Source organism: Stigmatopora argus, chromosome 15 (assembly GCF_051989625.1).
Source record: "Stigmatopora argus isolate UIUO_Sarg chromosome 15, RoL_Sarg_1.0, whole genome shotgun sequence".
NCBI lineage: Eukaryota > Metazoa > Chordata > Actinopteri > Syngnathiformes > Syngnathidae > Stigmatopora > Stigmatopora argus.
In genome coordinates this window covers 12,468,521-12,485,364 of record NC_135401.1, presented here as the reverse complement: position 1 = coordinate 12,485,364, position 16,844 = coordinate 12,468,521, and the positions used below count along the sequence as shown (strand labels likewise).

At 39.9% G+C, this 16,844-nt stretch overlaps 2 protein-coding genes across 5 annotated transcripts in view; both read right to left on the bottom strand.

Annotated features, from left to right (window-relative positions):
- sntg2 (syntrophin, gamma 2) overlaps positions 1–6,192 on the bottom strand; it is a 101,969-nt gene extending 95,777 nt beyond the window's left edge. For all 4 annotated transcript variants that reach the window (XR_013305101.1, XM_077620507.1, XM_077620506.1 and 1 more), the window contains exon 1: positions 5,925–6,192. Coding sequence is in view for 3 of the 4 variants with exons in the window: in XM_077620507.1 (XP_077476633.1) it covers positions 5,925–5,993 (69 nt within the window). In the remaining variant the exon portion in view is untranslated. The remainder of the gene's footprint in view (positions 1–5,924) is intronic.
- Positions 6,193–13,254: 7,062 nt separating this feature from the next.
- The window catches only part of kiaa1109 (KIAA1109 ortholog), a 70,503-nt gene continuing 66,913 nt past the window's right edge, over positions 13,255–16,844 (bottom strand). Inside the window, exons 87-89 of the mRNA XM_077620513.1 lie at positions 16,314–16,448; positions 14,917–15,088; positions 13,255–14,113 (exon numbers count right to left, since the gene is read on the bottom strand). Of these exons, the coding sequence (XP_077476639.1) occupies positions 13,891–14,113; positions 14,917–15,088; positions 16,314–16,448 (530 nt within the window). The 3' untranslated portion in view covers positions 13,255–13,890. The remainder of the gene's footprint in view (positions 14,114–14,916; positions 15,089–16,313; positions 16,449–16,844) is intronic.

Here is a 16,844-nt window from a genome sequence, read left to right as displayed (position 1 = left end):
TTTTGAGGTCGGAAAAGTGCAACTTTGGGCCATTTTTTTCGGTACTTGCGAAACTTTCAGATCAAAACCACTCTGTTTTGTAAAAGCACCATGACAAGGACAACATTGCACATGCATAATTTTCAAGGTCTTTCATGTCGTCTATCTTAAAATCGATAAAAACCCTCGATTTTGGACACTTCCAAAAACAGCCATTTCATACGGATTGGACGCCATTTCCACATTTTACGTTCGATTTAAATCACATTTTTTACCTTTGACCCAGTTTTTTAACACATGCACTCATGCAGCATTTATCTCCTTTTTAAAGTGGCTTCTATCGTCAAGCTACGAAACGACAAAAACCCTTGATTTTGGACATCCTTAAAACCTGCTTCATGTTTTCTTTCACTTTTCATGGTCCCCATGAAAGAGAATTCCATTTCGACATCTCAACTCCTTTTCTGAACCAATTTATCCTCATTGGGGTCGCGGGGGGTGGTGGAGCCTATCCCAGCTGACTCCCAAAGGCGGGGGACACCCTGAATCGGTGTCCAGCCGATCGCAGGGCACAAGGAGACGGACAACCATACACACTCACACCCATACCTAGGGGCCATTTAGAGTGTTCAATCAGCCTACCATGCATGTTTTTGGAATGTGGGAGGAAACCGGAGTACCCGGAGGAAACCCACGTAGGCCCGGGGAGAACAAGCAAACTCCACACAGGTGGACGTGACCTGGATTTCAACCCAGGACCCCAGAGCTGTGAGGCCGACGCGCTAAACACTCGCTCCACCGGGCAGTCCTCCATTTTGACATATTCCTCAAAATCAGCAGTGCTCAAACTTTTTTGCTCAAAGATCTACTTTTCAAGGAGCCAACTTTACGCGATCTACCCTTTTTTTCGGGCCAATGACAAAGCTCAGCATTTACTGATGCCATGTAACACCCCCCCGGATTATACAATGCTAATAATGCTACAATAACACAGAATTGCAGAACTGCACAATACTGACAATGAGACGTCCACATACAAATGCAGTCCTGTCATCACTTAGTCATTCAGCTATTTCTCCACTATACAAATAAATACAAGTAATTCCTCTTCAGTTGTATTGTATTATACACACCTTATTAGAGTTGGGTTGCAAAACCATTCCTCTGAGTAAATATTTACTGTCCAAGGTAACAAACTGTGTGTCCACATCTGTCTTTTCAGTGACAAAAGGGACACGACGGGATTCCGTCTTTCTTATTGGGAAATGAAGGCAACATTAATATGCATAACTTTCCTGCCTTGCATCTAAAGAAAAAAAAGCGAATAAAACGCCATGGGTATTAATAATGATACTTTCTTTTTTTTTGCTTTATATTCATTTATTTTCAAGAGCTTATCCTTGTCAGGGTTGCAGTGTGCTGGAGTCTAACACAGTTGATTTCAGGAAAATGCGGACTACACCCTACATTGGACACTGAAATTGATTTTTTGATGTGTAATCATGGAGAAACACATGAATGGAAAAAATATTTTAATAAACATCAACACTATTTTATCCAGTCTTTTGCGAGTATCTCAGATTTCTCTCCCTTACTTGTGACTTCAGTAAAACCCATTGTTTCATGCCTGGTATACAGAATTATCTCTGTAATACACACACACACGAGCGTCAAAACTTTAACCGTCATTTACGCGCAAATTTTTCCCAAAAAACGTGAGGAAGGAAAGGCTATTCGAAAAGGAAAATCCGTTTCCAGTGTTTTTCTGTTTTTCTCAAGCCTGACTTTCCAACAGGTAATAACCCTCTCTTCTATTTACATGAGAAATACTGTTGCATTGATTTTTGGGGTCGCAAAACCGATATCGACTGCACCAATACCACTTGAAACAATACATGATCTATTGTAATTCTGTCATGGCTTGTCCGGAAACTGTTTAACTCATGAGCTACCATTGACCATTGAAGTAGGAGGGTGGTCACTCTAATTCCTCCCATTTCAAGTTGTTGTTTTCATTAGCTAGTGGTGCTTTTCTCTTGATTGCCACAGCCAATCATCTTTAGTAGCAGTTTTCCTGATTGGGTTTAACTGTTGTTTTCGTCATTATCAGGAATCATAGTATTAATACACTTGTGTTTTAAAGTCCAGTGAGGTTTAAACAGTGTATGACAAACTAGTTTTCTTGTAATATTTGGTGGGTGTGGCTGATAGTCCAGGAGCAACATAGAGTATAAAAATAGGTTGAAAATACTCGAGTTCATAAAAAGAACCTGGATGTTAATTTTCTTCCGGATTTTAAGTTTGAGAATATTTAATCAGCATGGCCTTTTCCAGGTAATCCTTTTGGACCAGAATTAAGAAAGCATTACTGTGTTTCACATTTCATTGGAATAGATTAATGCACCAGCCGTCCCTGCCAAGGGACAACCTCAAGCAGTGACCGCAGGGTTTGCTAATTATATATGACGTGCCTCGAGATATGAGCTTAATTCGTTGCGGGACTGAGCTCGTATGTCGATATTCTTGTAACTCGAACGAACGTTTCCCATTGAAATGAACTAAAAACAAAATAATTCGTTCTAACCCTCTGAAAAAACACCAAAAACAGGATATTGGATTGGATTTTTTTTTATTTCTTCTAATCGGCATCTATTAACAAAGTAACACATAACTAGTGGTTTAATATTACTAAAATGTGTTTAATAGAACTAAAATTAGACAGATTTCGTGGAGGGTAGAGCGAGGGACATAGAGGGAGCTTCATGTTCACCCTAGAAAACATTTAAAGTTGGTCATGATGTCTTGAATTGGTGATTACAATGACAATTCTAGGTGTCGCAAATGCATTTTGAATTATGTAAGGCTCACCCTAAAAAGTGTCAGGTGTCTTTATACCCCTTGTACTCTATATTTAAAAGAAAGAAAATGTAAAACAATTGGTAAGCTTGTGACCATGCTCATCATTATCATAAATAGTGATGTCCTGATCCAATGCTCATGCTAATAGTAACTTCCTGCACACGCGAAACATCCAAATTGAGATAAATCTGCTTTTTCTTAATGATTCAGCCGTTTTCTAAACTCATTGGCTGCCAATAACGGTGACAGACGTCCATCCCATTTTGACTTGGGGTCGGGAACCGGTGGAAAAACTCACGCAAATGGGATTGGGCGTCTATCAGTCAGTGGCAGTAATGTGATCACTCAGTGCCAGCCATCACAGTTAACTATGCCTTAATTTATATTTCACTCTTTCAGTGCTGGTGGCCCAGAGGTCGAGTGGTTAGTGCATCGGACTCACAATTCTGGGATTAAGGGTTCAATCCCAGGTCGGTCCTCACTGTGTGGAGTTTGGATGTTCTCCCTGGGCTTGCCTGGGTGTTTGCTGGGTAGTCTGTTTTCCTCCCACGTCCCAAAACCATGCAGGGTAGGCTGATTGAACATTCTAAATTTCTTCGAGCTATGAGTGTGAGCGTGAATGGTTGTCCATCTCCTGGTGTGACGCGATTGGCTGGCCCCTGGTTCATGGTATTCTCCGCTTGGTGCCCAAAGTTTGCTGGGATAGGCTCCAGCACCACCTGCTTGTGAGGATAAACAGTTCAGCAAATGAATGACTGAATCTTTCGGTCCCATGATGTCCAATCATTCTTATGTTGTGAACAAAAAGGAGTTTGTAACTAGTAAGCGTCCTATCCATTTGAAGTAAAATAATTGAAAATGAACAAAACAATTAAAATTACAACTAGAAATGGAAAAATCAGAAATTAAAAGATTTTCAAAACATATATGTAAATATAAATAATTATATGGATAAGAATAAATAGAAAACTATCATTTATCTAATATTATTTATTATGGTGGCATAGTGTACGGGTTAGCATGTCCGCCTCACAGTTCTACTGCCTATTGCTTTAGGGGATTTGCTTCAGCACCCCATTGTGAAGATAAGAGGCTCGTAAAATGATTGAAAATTATTTATTATTATAAAATAAGGGCGGCCCGGCGACTGAGTGGTTAGCGTGTCGGCCTCACAGTGGGGGTCCTGGGTTGAAATCCAGGTCACGTCCACCTGTGTGGAGTTTGCATGTTCTCCCCGGGCCTGCGTGGGTTTTCTCCAGGGACTCTGGTTTCCTCCCATATTCCAAAAACATGCATGGTTGGCTGATTGGACACTCTAAATTGCCCCTAGGTACGAGTGCGAGTGTGAATGGTTGTTTGTCTCCTTGTGCCCTGCAATTGGTTGGCCACCAATTTAGGATGTTGCCCAGACAGCTGGGATTGGCTCAAGCACCCTCCCTAATGAGGGTAAAGTGGTTCAGAAAATGAGATTATACAATAATTTTGTGGGGAGAAGAGGCGTGTAAGATAAATGAATGAATGAATGTCAAAAAGGATTGGAGGCCTACCACAATCAATCGCATTGAGGGAGTTCATTTCTTCCTAGACATGCGCATGTGTCATTAGTTGGTCTTATAATTGCTCCTACAACGCCACACAATGGTGCAGTGTTTCTTTGGCCTGAGTTCGGTCGGTTCGTACAGTGTAGGATCAATTCCCACTCGGTGTCGGTGTGTTTGTGAGTGCGAATGGTTGTGTGTCTCTGTGATTGCCTGCGACCAGTCTAGGGTATAGTCTGTTATGTAGTCCGCTGAGACAGCCTCGAGTGCCCTGCAATCCTGACAAGGATAAGCTTGTTGCAAATGAGTGAATTAATGAATATTCCTACAAAATAATGCATAGTGTAATCACTGGCTGAAATGAAATGCATGCAAGTGAGCTCATAGAGCATAAGTTAGAGACATTATTCTCCAGAGACTCGTTTCCTGTACTCGCTTTGAAAGGCAAAGAAAATATGGCCTGATTATCTGTGATATCAGAAACTGAATGTGTTTTTTTTAATGAAAATTCGACTCTGATGTCTAAGCTTCGCCATCTTGACAAGAAAGTGATTGTAAAAAAATACAACAAAAACAAAATTAGCAAAAAAGCTTGCATTTTTTGACAACAGAGTGAGAGGTGTGACTAGTTGAATCTGCCGTTTAGAGAACATTGCCAAATCATCCAGGTCCCATTTCAATTTCTTTCTCAAGATATTATGTTAAAAATGCTTTCTTTTGAACACGTACATATCACAACAAATTTAAATAGGAATTTTGTGTTTTTATAAATGATTTTGTATCAAGGTCGGCACGTCGATCGAGTGCTTAGCGCGTCGGCCTCACAGTTCTATGGACGAGGGTTCGAACCCAGGTGGGTCCTCGCTGTGTGGAGTTTGCATGTTCTCCCCGGGCTTGCGTGGGTTTTCTCCCACATCCCACAACATTCTAAATTTCCCCTAGGTATGCGAGTGAGCGTGAATGGTTGTCGGTCTCATTGTGTCCTTCCTGGTGCCCGAAGTCAGGTGGGATAGGCTCCAGCACCCTCCGCGACCCTTGTGAGGATAAGCGGTTCAGAAAATAATGGATGAATTAAAAATGAATCATATTCAGTTTTCAACCCAATGATTAGTTCATTTTATGAACCGTTTATCCTCACAAGGGTCGTGGGTGATGATGAGTCAAATAAAACTATTTCCAATTACTTGTTAAGTCAAGTCTTTCAAATGCAGGTTTAGCATTACAGATTCAGTGGCACAAATATCAGAGATATATTTGAAATAAATAAATGAGCCAAATGCAAAAAGTAAAATAACTCAGTGAAACTCCTCGCAAAAAAGTGTAGTTTAAGTTTCTTTTTTTTTTTTAAATCTTGTATGAAAATGCAATTTGACGTTTTACAACAGAACCTTAAAAAGCTTATTCATTGTACTTTAAAAATAGACATCAATAATGTGTTTCGGTTTATTGCAAGCAAGAATGTCGCCTCTTCTATTTCCCCCCGTTAAGGTGACTCGAGTCGAGAGGAAGAGGACTTCATCACCCGATAAAAAATGAAGGTGAACTTACCGAAGTGGGGAGGAAAAGAGCAGCGGGTCGCTCGATACGTTGGGGATCCCGTTTCCCGGCCACGTTCATCTCCCGGCGTGGCTTTTCCTGCTCACTTCACCGGACTTAATGAAGTCACGTCTGCCGCGGCTGAGCTTCACTGAGCGGCGCCCTCTTCAACCTCATCGTCCTAAACACGTCCAATCTCCCCCCAAAGGCGTCGCTAAACCGCCGTAATTCGGGGGGTCGCTGCTCCGACATACAACTCTGCCTCTCAGAAACTGGACAACATGGGGAATGATTATCTGACTGCATTCTCTGCAGCTGCGTCACATTTAACTCATTCATTGACACCACACCCACACACACACCTCTCAAAATGGGATAATTGTTTATTTGTAATTATTCATTCATTCATTTTCTGAACCGCTTTATCCTCACAAGGGTTGCGGAGGGTGCTGGAGCCTATCCCAGCTGACTTTGGGCACCAGGTAGGGGACAACCTGAATTATACCATACCTTGGGGCAATTTAGATTGTACAACCAGTCTACCATGCATGTTTTTCGAATGTGGGAGGAAACCGGAGTACCCAGAGAAAACCAGCGAAGGCCCAGCGAGAACATGCAAACTCCACGCAGGTGGACTGACCTGGATTCGAACCCAGGACCCCAGAACTATGAGGCCGACGCAATTGTAATTAAGCCTCTGAAAAGTATCAAAAAGTGCCCTTACTGTTACCACGATGCCAACATTTATAACAAAAACCTCAAAAAAAAACTGACCACCCATACCAGGGGTGGCAAACAAGTTAGACACAAAGATCAAAAACACACTCCGCGGTGACCTGCCAAGACAGACACCTATAAGACACAGACACCTATAAGACACAGACACCTATAAGACACAGACACCTATAAGACACAGACACCTATAAGACACAGACACCTATAAGACACAGACACCTATAAGACACAGACACCTATAAGACACAGACACCTATAAGACACAGACACCTATAAGACACAGACACCTATAAGACACAGACACCTATAAGACACAGACACCTATAAGACACAGACACCTATAAGACACAGACACCTATAAGACACAGACACCTATAAGACACAGACACCTATAAGACACAGACACCTATAAGACACAGACACCTATAAGACACAGACACCTATAAGACACAGACACCTATAAGACACAGACACCTATAAGACACAGACACCTATAAGACACAGACACCTATAAGACACAGACACCTATAAGACACAGACACCTATAAGACACAGACACCTATAAGACACAGACACCTATAAGACACAGACACCTATAAGACACAGACACCTATAAGACACAGACACCTATAAGACACAGACACCTATAAGACACAGACACCTATAAGACACAGACACCTATAAGACACAGACACCTATAAGACACAGACACCTATAAGACACAGACACCTATAAGACACAGACACCTATAAGACACAGACACCTATAAGACACAGACACCTATAAGACACAGACACCTATAAGACACAGACACCTATAAGACACAGACACCTATAAGACACAGACACCTATAAGACACAGACACCTATAAGACACAGACACCTATAAGACACAGACACCTATAAGACACAGACACCTATAAGACACAGACACCTATAAGACACAGACACCTATAAGACACAGACACCTATAAGACACAGACACCTATAAGACACAGACACCTATAAGACACAGACACCTATAAGACACAGACACCTATAAGACACAGACACCTATAAGACACAGACACCTATAAGACACAGACACCTATAAGACACAGACACCTATAAGACACACACACACACACACACACACACACACACACACACACACACACACACACACACACACACACACACACACACACACACACACACACACACACACACACACACACACACACACACACACACACACACACACACACACACACACACACACACACACACACACACACACACACACACACACACACACACACACACACACACACACACACACACACACACACACACACACACACACACACACACACACACACACACACACACACACACACACACACACACACACACACACACACACACACACACACACACACACACACACACACACACACACACACACACACACACACACACACACACACACACACACACACACACACACACACACACACACACACACACACACACACACACACACACACACACACACACACACACACACACACACACACACACACACACACACACACACACACACACACACACACACACACACACACACACACACACACACACACACACACACACACACACACACACACACACACACACACACACACACACACACACACACACACACACACACACACACACACACACACACACACACACACACACACACACACACACACACACACACACACACACACACACACACACACACACACACACACACACACACACACACACACACACACACACACACACACACACACACACACACACACACACACACACACACACACACACACACACACACACACACACACACACACACACACACACACACACACACACACACACACACACACACACACACACACACACACACACACACACACACACACACACACACACACACACACACACACACACACACACACACACACACACACACACACACACACACACACACACACACACACACACACACACACACACACACACACACACACACACACACACACACACACACACACACACACACACACACACACACACACACACACACACACACACACACACACACACACACACACACACACACACACACAAAACACACAATTAAAACCATAGCTTTCACTATAACAATTTCTTACCCTTACAAAACAACAATGTGTTCATTTCAAGGTAAGTGTCCACCCTCGACACACACATCAAATATAATTCATTATTTGTTTTTAATTGGCCTTGATGAATTTGATTGTTTTAAGAGAGAATAAAAATAAAAGAATCATGAAATAAGGCAAATAGCCACAGTAGGTATATTTAAACAAAGAGCAAAGGGCCACATTCATTTTGGCCGGGAGCCGCATGCAACTCTAGAGCCGCGTGTTCCACCCCTGCTCTATTCCGTTTTTCACTAGTGTGAGCAGGAACTGTTGTCTGTCTCCTTGTCCTTGTCCCCTGCGATTGGCTGGGCACCAATTCAGGATGTCCCCTGCCAGGTGCCGTAGTTATGGGCTCCAGCACCCCCTGCAACTTTAGCAGAAAATAAATGATTGAATGAAAAAAAAGAAAGAAAAAGAAGTGATCCACGATCCACCCATTTGTATTTCACAAAAGCAGCATGGGTGTCGAATCTTATTTGGAAAATTCCACGCCTCTTGGGAAACTCTTTCAGGCTTGTGAAAATAGCCGAATGTTGCTGAGAAGGGTAATTACAGTGTCCTCAAAACACTTTGGAAACCCATCAGACGGAAATCACCAGCAGATAATCGGGCCAGGTCACTCAGACATGACATCCATCTATCCATTTTCAACACTGCTTATCCTTGTCAGGGTCGCAATGTGCTGGAGCCTATCCCAACTGACTTAGGGTGAAAGGCGGACTGGTTGCCAATCAGTCGAAGGGCAAACATGACAGACAAGCATTTGCACTCACAATTATAATCCCAGGCTGCCCGCACTGAAGTGAGCCGAACCACTGCACCACATGTTGAGATTTAAAAAAAAAAAAGATTTCTTTAAATTCTACTTCAGGTCATCATACCGTATTGGTCCGAATATAAGACGACCCGTCATTTTCAAGACTCAAGTTTGAAAAAAGACTTTTTGAACACGAAATTCATTTTTTTACAGAAAATAATTAAAGTATATGTGAAAGAAATGATTATAATAATATATTGGAGAAAAAAAGCATGATATTTTGCCTCATTCAGATCATGGCAAAACTGTCTATCACATCTGAATATCTGATCACTTCAACCCGCTGCCCTCTGGCAGGCGCTAGAGCCATAACAGCCAAGACAAACAGACTCAAGGACAGTTATCTTCCCAAGAGCTGTCAGCATACTCACCTAGAGTTCTGTACCTAGGACCTAATCAATACTTATTGCTAGCCACTTGTCACTTTGTACCACTTACCCATGATGACTACTACTTATTTATTATGTTGACTACTTATTTATCTATTACTTATCTATTGATCATTTATTTATCATTGATTATCTGTGTTTGTTTGTTTATTTGTTGTTGAGTGCATGGACTCAGCCAGTGGTGCGCTCTCAACAACTTGTCGCTGAATGTCTACAGAACCATGGAACTTCATCCTGGATTTCAGACGGAGCAAGGCTGCTCCGCTCTGCTGATCTCACTTGGACTACTCATTTATTTATTACTTATTTATTGATTATTTCTGTCTGTTTGTTGCTGTTATTTGTGCACTTCGTGGTGAAAGCTTTAAATCTCATTATACTTGTATAATGAAAATAAAAGCATTCAATTCAATTCTGAGTGTCCCATGCCTGGTGCTCATAGTTAGCTGGGATGGGCTCCATCACCCCCATGACCCTTGTAAGGGTCAGCGGTTCAGAAAATGAATGTTTACAAATCTTTAATTTATGATTTACCAAAAATGGATTGGATGTTAGCTCAAGATAAATCCATTTCATTTCATGGGAGAATCATAAAGGATCTTTCAGTGCCCCTACCAACACACCCTCAGGGTGACCATATTGGTATGGGCAAGATGTTCCCATCAAAGTCAATGCATTAATATTAAAATTGCACCATGGCTATCTTATTTCTCAACTGGTTTTGAAAATATTATATGAATCAAAGTAAAATCTGTTGCTTCATTTATTAAAATGCATGAATCAATGACATTCTGATTGCACTTGGGATATATATATATATATATATATTTATATATACACATATACGTATATATATACATATACGTATATATATACATATATACATATACGTATATACATATACATATATATATGTGTATATATATATATATATATATATATATATATATATATATATATATACACACACTGAATCAAGGTAAAATCTCTGTTGCTTCATTTAATGAAATGCATGAATCAATGACATTCTGATTGCACTTTGGAAAGCTGTTACTGATGATTTGGTTTTGTGGGAAAGCCAATTTGTACATTTTGATACACAAGTGTTCAAGAGGGTGAGTTGGTAAATTCCCACAGCAATGGTAACTAATTTGATTTGTGCTTTGAAGAGAGCCTTCTAAAGAAATAATTTTACTGGCCGACACTGCACTCCATGAAAATTGAACAATAGCAAACCACAGTAGGTTGCTGTTTAGAGAAAATGCATTTTGTCAGGGCATTCATCATTAATTTAATCAACTTTCTTGGTTTCATATTTAAGCTAACCAAATTTAAACTCAGATCAGTTGTTTAGCGGTTAAGAAATAATTATTTGTATGTAGTTACTTCTAATCTATTTTCCTATTAAAACTCTAAGCACAATTATTAACAAAGACCTCGACCCAAAGTCATCAAATTCTAAAAAATGCCAACCATGGTTAAAGCTATGTGTACCCAGAGAAAATCCACACAAGCATGGGGAGAAAATGCAAACAGTAAGGTCAGTAACCTACCAGGGATTGCACCTATAATCTCACAACTGTGAGGCGAACATATAAACCACTCTTCCACCGTAGAAAAACACTCAAGAGTTTTAAATGTAAAAAATAATAATAATAATAGTCACTTTTCTCTATGATGCGCTAAAGGTCTGAAGTTTGAATAGCTTTTCCCAAAAAGGTTAACTGAAAAAAAGGACCTTTCCTCGAATTCAACAAAAGACTGACAGGCCAAAAAGCATCTTATGCAAATGGTCATAGAAATAGTTTCCATCTTGTTTACATAAATCTGAATAATTGTGGGTCACTGAGCAGGGAGAAAAATGGCAGAACTACCAAAGTTCATTTTTTGCCTCAAGATATTTAGCCCAAGCACAAGTCTGGCTGAATTTCTCACAAATAATGAAAGGACATTAGAAATATAGTGAGTTTGAATTTAAAAAAAAAGTTTTATGTCTTTTCATATTTCAGCTGTTAATTTATCATTTGTGATCTGCCACCCTATAACCTTTCTTTTCTTTTTTTTGTACATAAACATGATCTTTCCCTTTTTCTTTTATCCCTGCTATCTTAATCCCCGAATCTACATCCCTACTGTCAATATTGCTCACCAGTAAAAACATGCTGTTAAAACATCTCATCTCATTTTCTGAACCGCTTTATCCTCATTAGTGTCCCAGGGGGTGCTGGAGCCAGAGGCTGGGGGACACCCTGATCCGGTGGCCAGCCGATCGCAGTATTTAAAACATCTTCAAAACAAATAAAAAGTTACCAATTCTGCAGCACAATTCAAAATACATGATGAAATAGGATAATTGTGGAGGGAAAAAAGTTATTTTTAAGGAGACAGATCTGAGTTTAAGAACATTTGGAAACGTGGGAGAATTAGTTAAAAGAATGTTCTTTAACAATTACTGATGTTTGAATATATATGGTGTGGACTTTCACCTCAAATTATCATCAGATCTAAATGTATTTGGCAGCAAATACAACTGACATTTACATTACAGACAAATTTCAGTTGATAAGAAAAAGATAGCAAGCCTATCTTTGTCACGGCCCACATTGCAGTTATGGTTTCCTTCAGAGGCCCGCAATCTTGGCCAAATCTTTTAAATGTTTAACATATTTGGCTGCCATTGACAGCACGAGACGTCCAATCCATTTTGAATGCAAGGAGCGATGGAACCTTCAAAATGGATTTGGCATTTAACGGTGTCAAAGGTAAGTAAGCTACAGCTGCCAAATTTAATTTACTAATCGATTAGCAAAGATAAAAAATTTATATATTTATTTCACTTACTTTTCATTTGTATCTTTGCCCCATCCCCTATTTTTTATTTCTTTTAAAAAAATGGTGAAACATTTTTCATTTTTAAATAATTTTAAATACATTTTTATATATTAAAAAGTAACATTTACCTTATGAGTATTTTATTTATTTTTCATCTTTTATTTACTTACTCATTTTCATTTTAAAAGGGTTGGGAGCGATCAGTGAATATTCAATTTTTTTCATTTTTAGATGTAATAAATAAGGTAATGAACAGTAAATCTCTCTGGTCACCAGTTTGACAGTTTGCTCTAGAGAACAACATCTCATGGGAATTGGTCTGAGAGAGAAAATGCTGGAATTAATATAAAATCCAGTGTCAATATTTTATTAAGTTAGGAAATCAACACATTTACGAAATGCAATTATATACACTGACTAAAAACCAAAAACAAGCTTGACCCAATCAAGCGAATTCATGTTACAAGGTCTCCATTTCACATACCCATAAATAATAATAATCTTGTAATAATAATAATCACAGATTCATGATGTCCCTATTGCAGATCATACCCAGTGTTCATTTGTTCACGTAAGGGGAAAACAAAAATATTAAATACAACATAAAATACATACAGTAAAGCATCATTTACCACGTGTTCCATTGGAAACAAAGAAAAGGCAATGCTTTAAGAAATAATTTCTCATTAAATATTGGAAAGCCTCCAAAATAATTAAAAAAATAAAGGTTCAAGCGAGGTCATTTACAACATGTAAAAGAGGCAGGGTTGGAATGATGAAAACAACATGTACGACACAAATTCATACTCTTTTCCAAAAGTAGTGTACACATCGATGACATCTATGCAAAAGCCTCAGTCAGAGCTGCTAGTGGTGGCGCGCACCGCAGTAAACAGCCATGCTGAAATTCGCTAAGTGGAGTAAGAAAAGATCAGTTGGAAAAGAGTGTAAAACAGCAATTCAATGCTGTCCAGTGCTGACCTTTCCTCAGTGTGAGTGCTCCTCCTTATCTCTGTTTTTTTTGTCCTTCTCATCTTGCAACGCAGTGCCCAGCTTCTTGATGAGCACTGACAGCACCTTGTCCAGTGGGTCCATTACACCCCTCTGGAGCCACTTGGGAATGGTAGTCCTTGCATGGTGGAAACCTAGTTTTTGAAGGATGTAGTCAACCCCCACTGGGTCAATTTTACGGCCTGTCCAGGAAATGAGCCTGAAGGTAAAGACAGTGTAATCATTAGGGGTGGAAACCTCTTTATTTTTTTGCACTGGAGGCGGACAATCTGTCAATAAATATGTCTAACACACTGACTACGTGAATATTTCAGTGCAACTCTGATACATTCCAAACATTCAGTTGTATAAAGTTCATTTTTTCTTCTTGGAGTTATCTATGTTTTGACTGGTTTGTTTATAACAGACAATGCTGTTTTGGGGTCGTTTTGTAACCGGACATGTTTGGGTGTGTTACTTCCATCGTCATCAGAGCGGCTTTTTGATGAAGACGGAATTGACACGGCGAAACATGTCAGACTAGATAGGCAGTGACAAAATGTCCCAAAATCAACAAGAATGGATTTTAATGGGAGTCTAAAACTTATAACAATGTGACCCAAAATGGACTCAATGTGAATGACTTATTGTTCAGTGCCATTGACGGAGCTAGGCATCCAATTCATTTGGACTGAATGACATAATTCGCCCCTACTTGTCCAAATGAACAAAGAAGTATTACCCAAATTTCTCCTGAGCTAATAGGGATAGACTGAATTTCTACAGGAAATGACCCATGGGAAAGCAAACCAATCCCAAGCAATTTCTTCAGAAATTGCATTCTCTAGTTTAGAGTTGATGTTGTCCTTTTTACTGTTGTAATATTGATGAAGATTAAGATATTTTCTGACAAAAAATATTCGGATATGTAGGAACGCAGAATGGTTTTACATTTTCCACCTGTGTGCTATAAGATATACAGTATATAAATAAAAAAAGTAAAAAAGATGAGGCCCAGCTGACCTGAGAGTTGGTTCCAAGTGCCAGGTGTTACACATAAACTCCCTCCAATCCACTGTGGTGTAGTTGATGCTGTCATCGTTGTCCTTGTCCTTATCTGTAGAACTGTCATCGTGCGCGGTCGTGGGGCTTTTCTGGCCTGGACGAGCCGCAAACATCCGTGGGGTGAAAAGGGCTAAGGACGTGGAGAAGACAAAGACATGTACTAAGATTGTTTTGAACGCTACACCGACATTGAGAATTTAAGAGGTTAGCACTGTCTATTCTTTTGCTCGTGAATAGATCAAATTTTTCTTGAACTCCTGTTTGCTTGACAAGGTGTGAACAAGAAGCTTTAACGCTCACATTATTTTGAGCTACAGGATCAACTGAAAAATGCATAGTAGAGTACTCAAAAGAATACTTGATTTTTCAATTATAAACTTGATTTCTTCAATGATAGACTAACCACTTAAACAGGTGGCTCTGAAAACTCTTTAAATAAATTCACTAGTTGACGTCCACGCCATACAGTTGCTGCCAACCCTCCCACTTCAATTGGACTGGACATCTAGTGCCATCAATTGCAGCCCATGAGTTAACAAACAAGAAAATGCCACAATATCTTGCGTTAACAGTAGAGCAATATCAAATTTAGCCCATGAAAACACATTTCTAGTGACCTGTGGTGGTGCAAAAACAACTAATTGAGTATCAATACATTTGCAATCGTATATGGTATCCGGATACAACAATTCACGACAGATACTTTTTTCTGTGTGAGAAAATAATCACTTGAGTCTATTCCCTTTCAAATTCAAGCAAACACATATGTATCCAGACAGGTGGACCCAGGAAGAAACTACTACCGTATTTACTTGCAGGTAAGCCGCCCCCGCGTATAAGCTGCACCCTTAAAAATCGCTGAATTTTACAATGTTTCGCGTATAAGCCGCCCCCTGATTCACACATTTCACCTCCCTATTCATGGTTTTAATAGGGAGTACAAATGTGTTACTTTGACGGGAAAATCTTAAGAAAAATCATTACACGTGGTATTTCTGAGATACTGAATGAATCAAAAGCACATCATTAGGGTCAATATCATAAGGAATTCATTCATCCAGTAATGGTTGTTTTTTTTTACAGCAAAACAGAAAATAACCAATGGTGAAAAAGAGTATAGCAAGTCTTGTACGCATAAGCCGCACCCTTGATTCAGTCATCATTTTTTTTTAGTTACAAATACGGCTTACATGCGAGAAAATACGGTACTTGGTTTTCCTAATGACTCATTTTAATTGGGAAAAGATAACAGCCGTCTTTGAAACCATTTGGAATGTAACACTCTTGATGAACTCAATATTGTTGTTGACTAGTGAGCGCTGTGACATTGAATAAAAAACAAAAAGATCAGAAACCTTTCTCTTTCTCTTTCAGGTAGGCAGACACCATGTCATGAAGGAACATGATGAGCTCAGCGTCCATGGTCACACAGATGTGGTCTGTGAATTCTGTCACCACACTGCACTCTACCTTTGGTTTGCTGTTGGAATCTGGGAACACATGAACATGGGGCTAAGGTGACCTTTAAATCAAGAAGCAACAAAAAGCAGACACATCACACTGATTGATTGAAACTGAGGAACATTGTTATGATATTCTGTCTGACCTATCATTTGCTCCCATTTTGTAAAAAGAAAATTGTTAACAGTGGGAATAGAAACAATAAGCAATTGCAATAAGCAAAAGCAAGAACAGTTCAGTTGCATTGTTTCAACTGGAAATCTAATGTATTTTTTGCGACCTCCTTTACCAGTTACCTTTTACCTGAGATCTAACTTGGTTCTCGATCTCATTTTTTCCCCCTTCTATCGCTGTCAACTCAGGGTATCGGTGTGAGGCAGCCGTGCTAACCATTCGCCCACCAGGTTATAGAAAACCAGTCAAAC